The 11,478-nt window shown below is 49.2% G+C and overlaps 1 protein-coding gene across 1 annotated transcript in view; it reads left to right on the plus strand.

Annotated features, from left to right (window-relative positions):
* The window catches only part of Frmpd1 (FERM and PDZ domain containing 1), a 123,657-nt gene extending 116,510 nt beyond the window's left edge, over positions 1 to 7,147 (plus strand). The window contains exons 15-16 of the mRNA XM_045141957.1: positions 1,264 to 2,082; positions 3,160 to 7,147. Of these exons, the coding sequence (XP_044997892.1) occupies positions 1,264 to 2,082; positions 3,160 to 5,516 (3,176 nt within the window). The 3' untranslated portion in view covers positions 5,517 to 7,147. The remainder of the gene's footprint in view (positions 1 to 1,263; positions 2,083 to 3,159) is intronic.
* Positions 7,148 to 11,478: the final 4,331 nt, after the last annotated feature.

Consider the following 11,478-nt stretch of genomic DNA (forward strand, 5'->3'; position numbering starts at 1 on the left):
GGTGCCTGCTGTTCTCCCTTCAGGTTTCTTGAGTTTGTGAGAAGGCCGGTGTGAGTGGAGAATCCCCCCAGGCTCAGGCTGCAGCCACACAGACCTGGTGCCACAGCTGCAGGAGCTGCTTCTGCCTGCTTCTGTGGACTCCGGATGCTCTGGCTCTCTCCTACTGTGGTTGCTAATTTTTTATACCCCTTCACTTAGTAGAAGAGTGTATTTTACTGTTTGGGTTTTTTTGTTGGTGGTGGTTTTTTTTTGTTTTGTTTTTGTTTTGTTTTGTTTTTCGAGGTAGGGTCTCATTCTAGCCCAGGCTGACCTGGAATTCACTATGTAGTCTCAGGGTGGCCTCGAACTCACAGTGATCCTCCTACCTCTGCCTCCCGAGTGCTGGGATTAAAGGCGTGCGCCACCATGCCCGGCCCATGGTGGGTTTTTGTTTTTTGTTTTTTGTGGGGTTTTTTGTTGTTTGTTTTTTTTCATCTATGCTGCTGTGGCATGGTTCCTACACCACCATCTTAACCAGAGGTCCTTGTTTTATATTTTAAATTTGATTCCTCATCTAATATAAAGAAGATATTTAGGGAGGAGCTTAGCACACAAAGGAAACCCAATTAAATGCCCATCATGTTTCTACAGACTGATAGACCTCCTTGGAAGGAGGAATGGATTCATCCTCTTTAGGTGGCTCACACGGACTGTGGACAGGCAGCCTGATGGCGGGGATCCCTGTGCCAATCAGTGCAGTGTGTTTGAGTCAGCCACCCTATTTTCCTTCCTTTTTATTTTTTTATTTATTTTGGTTTTCTAGGTAGGGTCTCACGGTAGCTCAGGCTGAGCTGGAATTCACTGTGTAGTCTCAGGGTGGCCTTGAAATCATGGCAATCCTCCTACCTCTGCCTCCTGAGTGCTGGGATTAAAGGCATGTACCACCACGCCTGGCTTTTTTCCTTTTTTTTTTTTTAAATTTACTTATTTACTTGAGAGAGCAAGAGAGGGACAGAGGCAGTCAGAGACAGAATAGGCACTTCGGGGCCCCCAGGCACTACAAACAAACTCCAGATGCATGCACCACCTTGTGCATCTGGCTTATGTGGGTCTTGGGGAGTCGAACCGAGGTCCTTTGGCTTTGCAGACAAACGCCTTAACCGCTAAGCCAGCTCCCCAGCCCTGGGCTTTCCTTTCAGGCAGAATGACAGGGAGTGGGAGACACACAGGCATCTGCCAGGTCTGGGTGCCAGCTCGTAACCTGCAGTGTGCTCTGTGTTGCAGGCTACGAGTCCAGGACCTGCAGCGACTCGGAGGAGTCCTCCGAAGTGGACTGTGTGCCGGAGCCCCTCGCTGACAGACGCCTTGAGAAGCTGGGCCTCTGCCGGCCGCTTGTCAAAGAGGAGCCACCTCCTGGGGGCAGCCCCGCTCCTGAGGGGACGAGGAGGGGCTCGAGCAGCTGCGGGGCCAGCAGCACGACGGACAGCGCCGAGTCCGAGGCATCCGACTCTGCCAACACAGAGAGCCGGGGCTGCCGGACGAGCGGCTCGAGCGAGTCCGTGGATGCCCTGGAAGAGGATGACTTAGACGCCTGCTCCTCCAGCAGGACCAGCATCTTCCACTTCGACCTGCCCCACTTCCCCGAGGGTCTTGATTCTGACAGCCAGGAGGACAGGAGCAAGACGGAGACCAGCGGCTTCCTGTGTCTGCTGGACCTGGCCCAGAGCGCCGACCCTCCTTTCCCGAAGACGCGGTGTGCCCAGGGTGTGGCGCCTGAGGCCTGCAGCTGGGGAGCAGAGCTGAGCACGGGCAGGCTGGACCCCAGGCTGTATGAGAACAGCCGGACCGACTACTACAGCCTGTGCTCCAGCGTCTCCCCAGCCAGCCACCTGAGTGACAGCTCAGACAGTACAGCTTCCCGACAGGGGCAGGGTGCCATTCCTCCCGTGTGGGCCCGACAGGGCTGGCTGGAGACCCAGCCCTGCTCCACGCTGGAAACCCTGGCCCTGCATCCACTTCCACCGCTGGCCTTTGAGGATGGCAGCTCGGATGAGGAATACTATGATGCAGCGGACAAGTTAACACCTCCACACACCCTCTCAGGTGAGCCCGCACCCCATCCCAGCAGGTGTGTATGATGCTAGGCAAACAGGTGGCTCCTAAGGGCCCAGGACCAAGTTTGAGAGGAAGACACATAAGCAAAACAGGGTCCTTATTCACTCGTAAGGTGGCCAACCTGAGTTCCATGGATCAAATTACAAACCAACTCTAGATGCATGTATCACCTTGTGCGTCTGGCTTACATGGGTCCTAGGGAATTTGAACCTTGGTCCTTTGGCTTTTGGCCTTGCAGGCAAATGTTTTAACTGCATCTCTCCAACCCATACGTATGTCTTCTGCATGCATGTGCGTGTACACACACACACACGCCCCTCACAGCCCCCTAAAGGATAAACACTCATAAGTCACACATGCACATTGGGGGCGGCTGCCGGCCTTGCCTTTCAGTCTCAGCCCTTTCCTGTTGCTCTTTGGTCCTGCTTCTGGTGGCTTCCATTGACCTTGGGAGAAAGGTCAGCTTTTTTATTTATTACTTTTATTTTTCATGAGAGAGAGAAAGAGAACAAACTGGCATGCCAGGGCCTCCAGCCACTATAATCAAACTCCAGACCTGTGCACCACCTTGTGAGCGTGTGCGACCTTGCATGCTTACATCACCTTGTGAGTCTGGCTTACGTGGGATCTGGAGAGTGGAACATGAGTTCTTAGGCTTCGCAGGCAAGTGCCTTAACCACTAAGCCATCTCTCTAGCCCAAGTTAGCTTTTGAGTGGGCTCTGTGTGGCATAGCTTCTGTACATCTTTCCCTCTCTCTTTCTCTCTCTCTCTCTCTGTCTCTCTCTCTCTGTCTCTCTGTGTGTGTATGTGTTCCCTGTCTCAGATGTCAAGCTCTAAAAAGAAGTTTGGGGTACTATGACCAAAAGACAGTACATGAATCTTGAGCAACTAAACATCAAAAATGCTTACAGATTATTAACCATCATCATCCAGATGAGGAAATTAAGGAGATAACACTTGCCCAGGGTTACACAGCTGAACGGGGATTTGAATCCAGGTGGGCTCAAGTGCTCTGAGGACCTCTCTGTCGTTCTTCATGTGCCCTCTCCTTTCTTGACTCACAGGGCCCAGAGCTGCCAATCCCAGTGTCACAGACTCACAGAGTCAGACTAGCATTTGCAGCCCCAAAGAAAGCCCGCCTGGCCCAGAGGGAATACAGCCAAGCCGAAGGGGAGGGATAAAGAAGAAGAATGCCAAGACCCCGAGGAAAAGAAGGTCCTTCCTACAGACGGACTACACCTCCCAGGTCTCTTTTCCTATGGAACCATCTGCCTCCAGGGAGAGCATGGATGGTGTGTGCTACTACGGCCGGGAGCCTTACCTGACGCTCAGCGCCCCCTCGCCAACCGTGTCCTCCCTGCAGGACATGCTCGGTGAGCCAGGCCTCCTGGAAACTAAGGCCCTGGGGCTGCTAGCTTCCCTGAGGGAGAGCAAGAGCAAAAACCCAGCCTCCAGAATCATGGAGATGGAACCCGAGACCATGGAAACCAAGTCTGTCATCGACTCTCGAGTGTCTTCTATTTCTGCCATTCGCCTCCGGATTGACCCCAGCAATACAGAGAATCCGGAGGCTGTCCCTTTGGCCATCACTGTTGACAGTTTCTTGGCAAACACCCCTCACAACCCTGAGGGTTCCAACACAGATTCTTCCAGCCCAGAGGCCACTCAGATAAAGCCTTTCCAAATTTTGGCTCCATTTCAAGACCTGGATGGCCCTATCCCCAAAGAACTGGACATCAAGCATGAAGACAGCACCCTCCCCCACTCCACTACTGACCCTAGCCCCGGCAGCCCAAGGCTACATAATGTCTCTCAAGGAGATACATCGGAGCAGGAAGGTGTCCACCTAGAAACGGGGTTGGGATCTTTTTTAATAAGTCATATGCAAGAACCTGCCACCAAGTACACAGAGCCCTTGCCTCTTGGAGCTGGCCTCACAAATGGGGAGTGTGGGGTGAAATCAGAAGATGTGGCTTCTCTCCCTACACAGGAGGAGCAACAAGGACAGCCATCTTTGGAATGTGACAGTGAAGTTACAAACAAAAATGGTCCCAATTTATTCCTGGAGGGAGCTGGGAAGAAGTCACGTGACCTCAAGAGTGCCGGGTCTGACGCTATTCTGCAGGCTCCTGATGTGAGTACTCCAGCAGGCAGAATAATCACCTCCCTGCCCTTGGAGGCTCCTGGAACAGGGACTGAGCAGACCCCACTCCATTCCCCCAAAAGTCCCGGAGGAAAAAGCAGAGATGCCCTAGGCCAGGCCTGCCAAGCCCAAGAGCGAGAACTATTGGTAGAACTGGACTTGGGCCCTAATTTCTTACTTGGGGAGCAGATCATTCCATCAGCCTTCCCTCCAGAAAGGGTCCCAGTGGAATCACCTAAGCACATGGCAGGGGAAGGTGCTGCTCCTGGGCACAATCCTCCACAGGCCTGTGTTCCTCCAGCTCCTTCGTGGTCTAAGACCCCCCCATGTCAAGAGGAACCCCACTCAGCAACTTCAAGCCATTGTTCACCACCGGAAAGCAAAGGGGATGGTTCCAGCATTTGCCTTCCTACTGAGAAGTCTTTCCTGTGCTTTGCCCCAGAGAGCAACCCTGAGGTTTCGGCTAGATTCAAGAGGGCCATGTCCTTGGGTTTTGCAGGCAGGAGTGAGGTGGTGGACCCCGGGATGGGGATGGAGCAGTGCAGCTGCCAGCTCTCCTATGCCACATGCTTCCGTGGCCTGCAGCCTGACACAGAGGAGGAAGATAGGAACCCACAAGCACACCCCGCTGTCCCCCTCACCTCGCCACCCTCTGCTGGAAACAGGCTGGTCTTGCCCTGGAGGGCGGCCCGTTCCCACAGCTGCAGCACCACACCCCTATTCAGGAAGAGCCACATCTGGCCAGAGTACTGCTCCAGGACACTGAGACAGCTGAAAGCTGTCCCTGCCAGTACCCCCGAGGGCTTCATCCAACTTGTGGAGAGCTTGCTAGAACTCCAAGACATCGTAGGAGCTTCCTGGGGAGTTGGGAACAAACACCCCCCAGAGAAGTGCACCTGGCACTTTTCAGAAAGCCGGAGCCGCCTCTGCATGGGCTCCCAGAAGCTCTTGTCAAGTTGTCAGCATGTGATCAGAATGGACCAGTCCCCTGAGGAGATGCAGGGTGCCCTGCGTGACACCTTTCAGCACCTGGTCCAACTGGCAGGCCTGTGTTTCCAATTCACAGACTGCAGCCGCTGCTCCGCCCGCCACAGGGAAGCAGCGGGGAACCTGAGGGATGTGGTGTACACTTACCACCAGTTCTTGGAGGCTGCAAAATTGACCTGTGAGAGAGGCTACCATGACCTCAGTGTGAAACTCTTAGCTCGCCAGTGCACAGCTCTCACAGCTGCTGTGTTCTGTTTGACCCAGAGGTTCCGGGCATCCACTGCTCTGTGAACAGGTCATCAAATCCAGGGCCTCTTGCCCTGCCCCTGGACACTTCTCCAAGAAGTGTCCTCTACCCACCCCCTTCAAATGTTTACTATATAGAGTATTCAAATAAACTGCTGCTTAATCTTGACCTGATTCATATAGAGTGATGATAAGTTCGGATGAAAAACATTCACCCGGGGCCAGAGAGATGGCTCAGTGGCTAACGGTGCTTGCTTGTAAAGCCTAAAAGCCTGACGGCCTGTGTTGGATTCTCCAGCACCACGTAAACCCAGATGCACCAAGTGCTATATATGTCTGGAGTTTGTTTGCAGTGGTAGGAGGTTCTAGTATGCCCATACTCACTCTCTTTTTTTGTCTGCCTCTTTCTATCTTTCTCTCTAATAAATAAAACTATTTAAATTTAAAAGAAAAATCCATTCACTCATTGAACATTCACTTCTTTGTGTCAGGCCTGACTGAGCACTCAGGAATTAGCAGGCAAAACCCACAAGCCCTGCCTCACCGGATCAGAGTGCTCAGACACTCTAGATACAGATGAGCAGATGGCCCTGTGTGAACTGGGCTTTTACCAACAGTGGAGCAGATGCGGGGGGTATGGGCAAGACAAAGCCAAAGACTTTGTCCGAAGAAGGCAGTAATGAAGCCGGGTGTGATGGTGCATGCCTTTAATCCTAGCACCCGGCAGGCAGAGGTAGAAAGATCGCTGTGAGTTCAAGGCCACCCTGATGTTACATAGTGAATTCTAGGTCAGCCTGAGCTAGAGCAAGACTCTACCTCAAAAAGGGGGGAGGGGCAGGAATGACAGAGGCCATTGAAAAACAGTCTTCATTTCTCCTGCCATGCTGATTTCATGGTAACTCTTCAAAAACAGACGTGAACACATGTGCTATTTCATTGACTCTACCTTCCCAAGGTTGAAGCTACAGCAATGGCACCGCCAAGAGCGGGCATTTCTTTACTACGTCACTGCAATGAGCAGAGATTGCCACTGGGTGGCAGTAAGTTCCTTAGCTGCACTGCCACTCCCTTGCAAGAATATCCTGCGCTTTAACTGAAATTGCATCCCGGATTCTTATATCCTGTTTCTGTCTTAAATATACCAAAGAAGACATGAAATTCCTTGCATTACATGTGTCTCTTAGAGAATATTAGAGCAACAGAAATATAGTCACCTCTTTTTCCACTTGCCCCAGCATATCCAGTTACTCCCAGTTACCCATCACAGACCTGGGCCAAACTGCTTAACTGCTCCATGTTTTGGTTTTGTCTTCTGAAGATGTACATACTAATATTGCCCACGTGCACAGAAATCTGGGAAACAATCTGTAAAATCTCAGCAAAGAGGTAGCAACCTTCAACTTTAGTGGGTTGTTGCCCTTGTCTGCAAGCCTCCCTGACACTTTTGTTTTCCCACTCACGGGAAACCCATTAATGACTCCTCTAGGACATCTTTTGCCCTGGCTTCTCTTTCTGGCTAAAGGTGGATTAGTGGCTCACGTTGGGCTACCAGAGGTAATCAAAAGGGTCCCTTTTGGGCTGGAGAGATGGCTTAGCGGTTAAGCGCTTGCCTGTGAAGCCTAAGGACCCCTGTTCGAGGCTTGGTTCCCCAGGTCCCACGTTAGCCAGATGCACAAGGGGGCGCACGCGTCTGGAGTTCGTTTGCAGAGGCTGGAAGCCCTGGCGCGCCCATTCTCTCTCTCTTCCTCTATCTGTCTTTCTCTCTGTGCCTGTCGCTCTCAAGTAAATAAATAAATAAAAAATAAAATAAAAAAGGGTCCCTTTGTCCCTCTGTTCTCCCTGACCAGTTGTAAGGTCAGTGTTCCCCTCCTCCTGCAAGGTCTCCTAGTTCTTCTCTTTGCCCATCAAGATCAAGATCAAAACTTAATAATGCCTGTGTTGCAAGGTAATTGGTGGATTTTATAAAATAAAATACATAAAGCACCTTGAAAAAAAAAAGATCAAGATCAAGGCCTGGAGAGATGGCTCAGTGGTTAAAGCACTCACCTGCAAAGCCTAATAACCAGGGTGCCCAGTACCCATGCAAAGCCAGATGCACAAAGTAGAGCATGCAGCTGGAGTTCATTCTCAACAGCTGGAGGCTCTGGGGCACCCATTCTCTCTCTCTCTCTCTCTCTCTCTCTCTTCCCCTTGCACATAAATAAATAAAAATATTTTTAACATTTTTAAAAATCAAGATCAAGGTTAGTCACATCCTGAGCTCTCTCCAGACAGAACAGAAGCTGTACTTGGGCAGAGAACAGATATCCTCTATAACCCACTACCAGTTACTTGTCAACTAGTAATTACTACTGTGTCAAGAAGAGGTTTCCTTTCTTAGAAGGGTGTGTCTTTTCACAGAGAGCTTTATTTTTATTTTTTTATGTATTTACTTGAGAAAGAGGCAAAGAGAGAGAGAGAAAGAGAGAGAGAGTAAAACAGAATGGGCATGCCAGGGACTATAGCCACTGCAAATGAACTCCAGACACATGTGCCACCTTGTGCATATGGCTTTGCATGGGTACTAGGGAATTGAACCTGGCTCCTCTGGCCTTGCAGGCAAGTGCCTTAACCGCTAAGCCATCTCTCCAGCCCTTAGAGAGTGCTTTGAATACACTTTAAATAAGGGGCTCCCCCACGGTTCCCCCTTCTGCTCCCCTTCAGCTAGCTGCAACCTCTTCTTCCTGTTTACGTTTGTATCTGCATCTCCAAAGACAGCCACCTGTTAGTTATCTGCCAGGTGCTGGGCCCCCTAAGTAAGGTTCTTGAGTGCGGATTTGAAGTAGTTTCATGATGATGAAAAACAGCAACAATAGTGCATAAAATAAAAATTAGATGAGGCTAAATGGGACTTGGAACTTTTGTCAGCAGAAAACTGGGAGAAGCTAAATAACTGATTCATATGAACACAGCCTACCTGTTTACCAGCTGAAAGAAGGAGGGCAGGACTTCACTAAGTCAGGGCTGGAATCCTGGTAGTAGCCTGAGCCTCAGTTTTCTCATCTGACAAAATGAAATAATACTCATCTCCCTTTAATGAATGCCTACAGTGTGACCAGTGCTTTATTTAGATAGTTTGAATACTTTCTCCTTTTCTAATTTTGTTTGCTTACTTAATTTTTATATGCAGAGAGAGAAGAGAGACAAACAGAGGGAGAGAGAATGGGCACATCAGGGCCACCAGCTGCTGCAAACAAATTCCAGATGCATGTGTCACTTTGTGCATCTGGCTTTACTTGGGTACCGGGGAATTGAACCCAGGTCATTAGGCTTTGCAGGCAAGTGCCTTAACTGCTTAGCCATCTCTCCAGCCCCTGGATATTTTCTTAATATGACCAGCATCCTAGGAATTGTCATATATATGATAGATAAATATTTGGCAGTTTTGTAAGAAATAAATTGTCATGAAGGCAGGATGACTGAAGCTTCCAGCTCAGTCATTCAACAAACACTGGATTCCTTCTTCCTTGTTCTCCCCCTCCTCAAGCCCATTCCCTTTCTTGGGTTGCCACAGAATAGTGCTAGTCTTTTGTTGTTGTTGTTTTGGTTTTTTGTTTGTTTGTTTTTGTTTTTTGAGTTAGGGTCTCACTGTAGCTCAGGATGACCTGGAAGTCACTATGTACTCTCAGGGTGGCCTCGAACTCACGGCGATCCTCCTACCTCTGCCTCCCGAGAGCTGGGATTAAAGGTGAGTGCCACCATGTCCAGCTAGTGCTAGTCTTTTTCTCTAGCTTCCACAAGGAAGAGTAAGTCCCTGGTTGTCGAGAAGCTGAAGTGCAGGGGAAGTCACCCTACCTGGCACTTCCTTTGAGATATACAGCGCCCTACATGAGACAGGCAGGGTAAGGATTATGAATGTAAATAGTTGGGAGAGAATCTTATTTCAAGAGTTCTTGATGGAGGCCAGATGAATCTGGACCACTAAGAAGGTGTTATAAGACATATAAGAAGTAGGGTGAGAAGTAGTAATCAAGGAAGGTTTCTTATAAGAGGCAGTACTATCAAACTTAGACGTCAAGAAGTATTTATTGGGCTGGAGAGATGGCTTAGCGGTAAAGCACTCGCCTGTGAAGCCTATGGACCCCGGTTCGAGGCTCGGTTCCCCAGGTCCCATGTTAGCCAGATGCACAAGGGGGCGCACGCGTCTGGAGTTCGTTTGCAGAGGCTGGAAGCCCTGGCGCGCCCATTCTCTCTCTCCCTCTATCTGTCTTTCTCTCTGTGTCTGTTGCTCTCAAATAAATAAATTTTTTAAAAAATGAAAAAAAAAAGAAGTATTTATTATCTACCATGTGTCAGGCTTTAGATTTGGTAGTTAGGATTTAGATAGTAACAGAGGAAAAAAAAACATTCTGGGACTGAAGAGGTGGCTTAGTGGTTAAGGCACTTGCCTGTGGGGCCTAACCACCCAGGTTCGATTCCCCAGTACCTACATAAAGCCAAATGTACAAAGTGACACATGCATCTGGAGTTCTTTTGCAATGGCTATATGCCCTGGTACACCCATTCTCTCTGTCTATCTGTCTGTCTCTCTCTCTCTCTCTTTCTTCTCTCCCCTCTGTGTCTGCTTACAAATCAATAAATTAGATATTAAAAAAAAAAACTATCAACAGGGCTGGAGAGATGGCTTAGCAGCTAAGACACATGCCTGTGAAACCTAAGGACCCAGGTTCGAGTATCCAGATCCCACATAAGCCAGATGCTCATAGTGGCACATGCATCTGGAGTTTGTTTGCAGTGGCTAGAAGCCCTGGCATGCCCATTCTCCTCTCCCTCCCTCCCTCCCTTTCTCTCTCTCTCTCACTGTAGTAAATAAATAAAAATAAAAATATATTTAAAAACTATCAACAAATCTCTATTTTGTAGTGACAATTGAATACAATCACAAACACAGTGAGCCCAGTCTCCTCAAGGAACTGACAATTAGCTGGAAAGACAGAAAAAAAAATACGTTGGTGACCTAGAAGTGAATTAACAAAAAAAACAAAGAAGCAAGAAGATGTTAAGAAGCTGGGAAAACGGCTCAGTGGTTACAGACGCTTACTTGCAGAGCTTACCAGCCAACGTTCAATTCCCAAGCCACCCACATAAGCCTGATGCAAAAAGAGGCATAAGCACTTCATGTTTGTCTGCAGTGACACCCACAAATAAATAATAAATAAATAACTTAATAAAAGATGTTAAGACAGACAAGATGAGCCAGCCTTACCTGATGTGACCTTAGGTAGATGAGGTAGGAGGAGCAGGCAGGACTTGGGATGGGAGTGGATTTTATGTCCAAGTACAACAGGAAACCACTGAGGCATCTGGAGTAGGAAGACCCATAACATTGGACCAATCGAAGTACTGGCAGTTGGGGAAGCAACTAGACAAGCCAGAGACATTTTCTCTCCATAGAAGAGTAGTCATGAGCTCATTCAGAGGTGAAGGGATGTGAACATGAGGATGGAGGGGTGGTCAGTATGTCAGTGTGAGGTGCAGAGACTGCTCAACCCTGAAAGGATCAGTGACATCTATTTGACCCATTTTGTAAGCTGGCATTTCAGCAGGCAGTGGGGAAGCTGTATGCAGAAGAGAGCTGATAGAGCTGGGTTTTAGTAAAGCTGAATGACGAGCTGGAGAGATGGCTTAGCAGTTAAGCGCTTGCCTATGAAGCCTAAGGACCCCGGTTTGACACTTGATTCCCCAGGACCCATGTTAGCCAGATGCACAAGGGGGCGCATGCGTCTGGAGTTGGTTTTCAGTGGCTGGAGGCCCTGGCGCGCCCATTCTCTCTATCTGCGTCTTTCTCTCTCTGTCACTCTCAAATTAATTTTTAAAATTTTAAAAAAAGAAAAGCTGAATGGGAGAAAAGGATGTGATGTGTTAAGTTAGCAATTGAAAATCAGATGAGGGTGTGGTGGTGCGTGCCTTTAATCCCAGCAGAAGCAAGGGGATTTCCGTGCATGAGTTTGAGGCCAGCCTGGGACCC

The sequence above is a fragment of the Jaculus jaculus genome, chromosome 1 (assembly GCF_020740685.1).
Source record: "Jaculus jaculus isolate mJacJac1 chromosome 1, mJacJac1.mat.Y.cur, whole genome shotgun sequence".
NCBI classification, from domain to species: Eukaryota; Metazoa; Chordata; class Mammalia; order Rodentia; family Dipodidae; genus Jaculus; species Jaculus jaculus.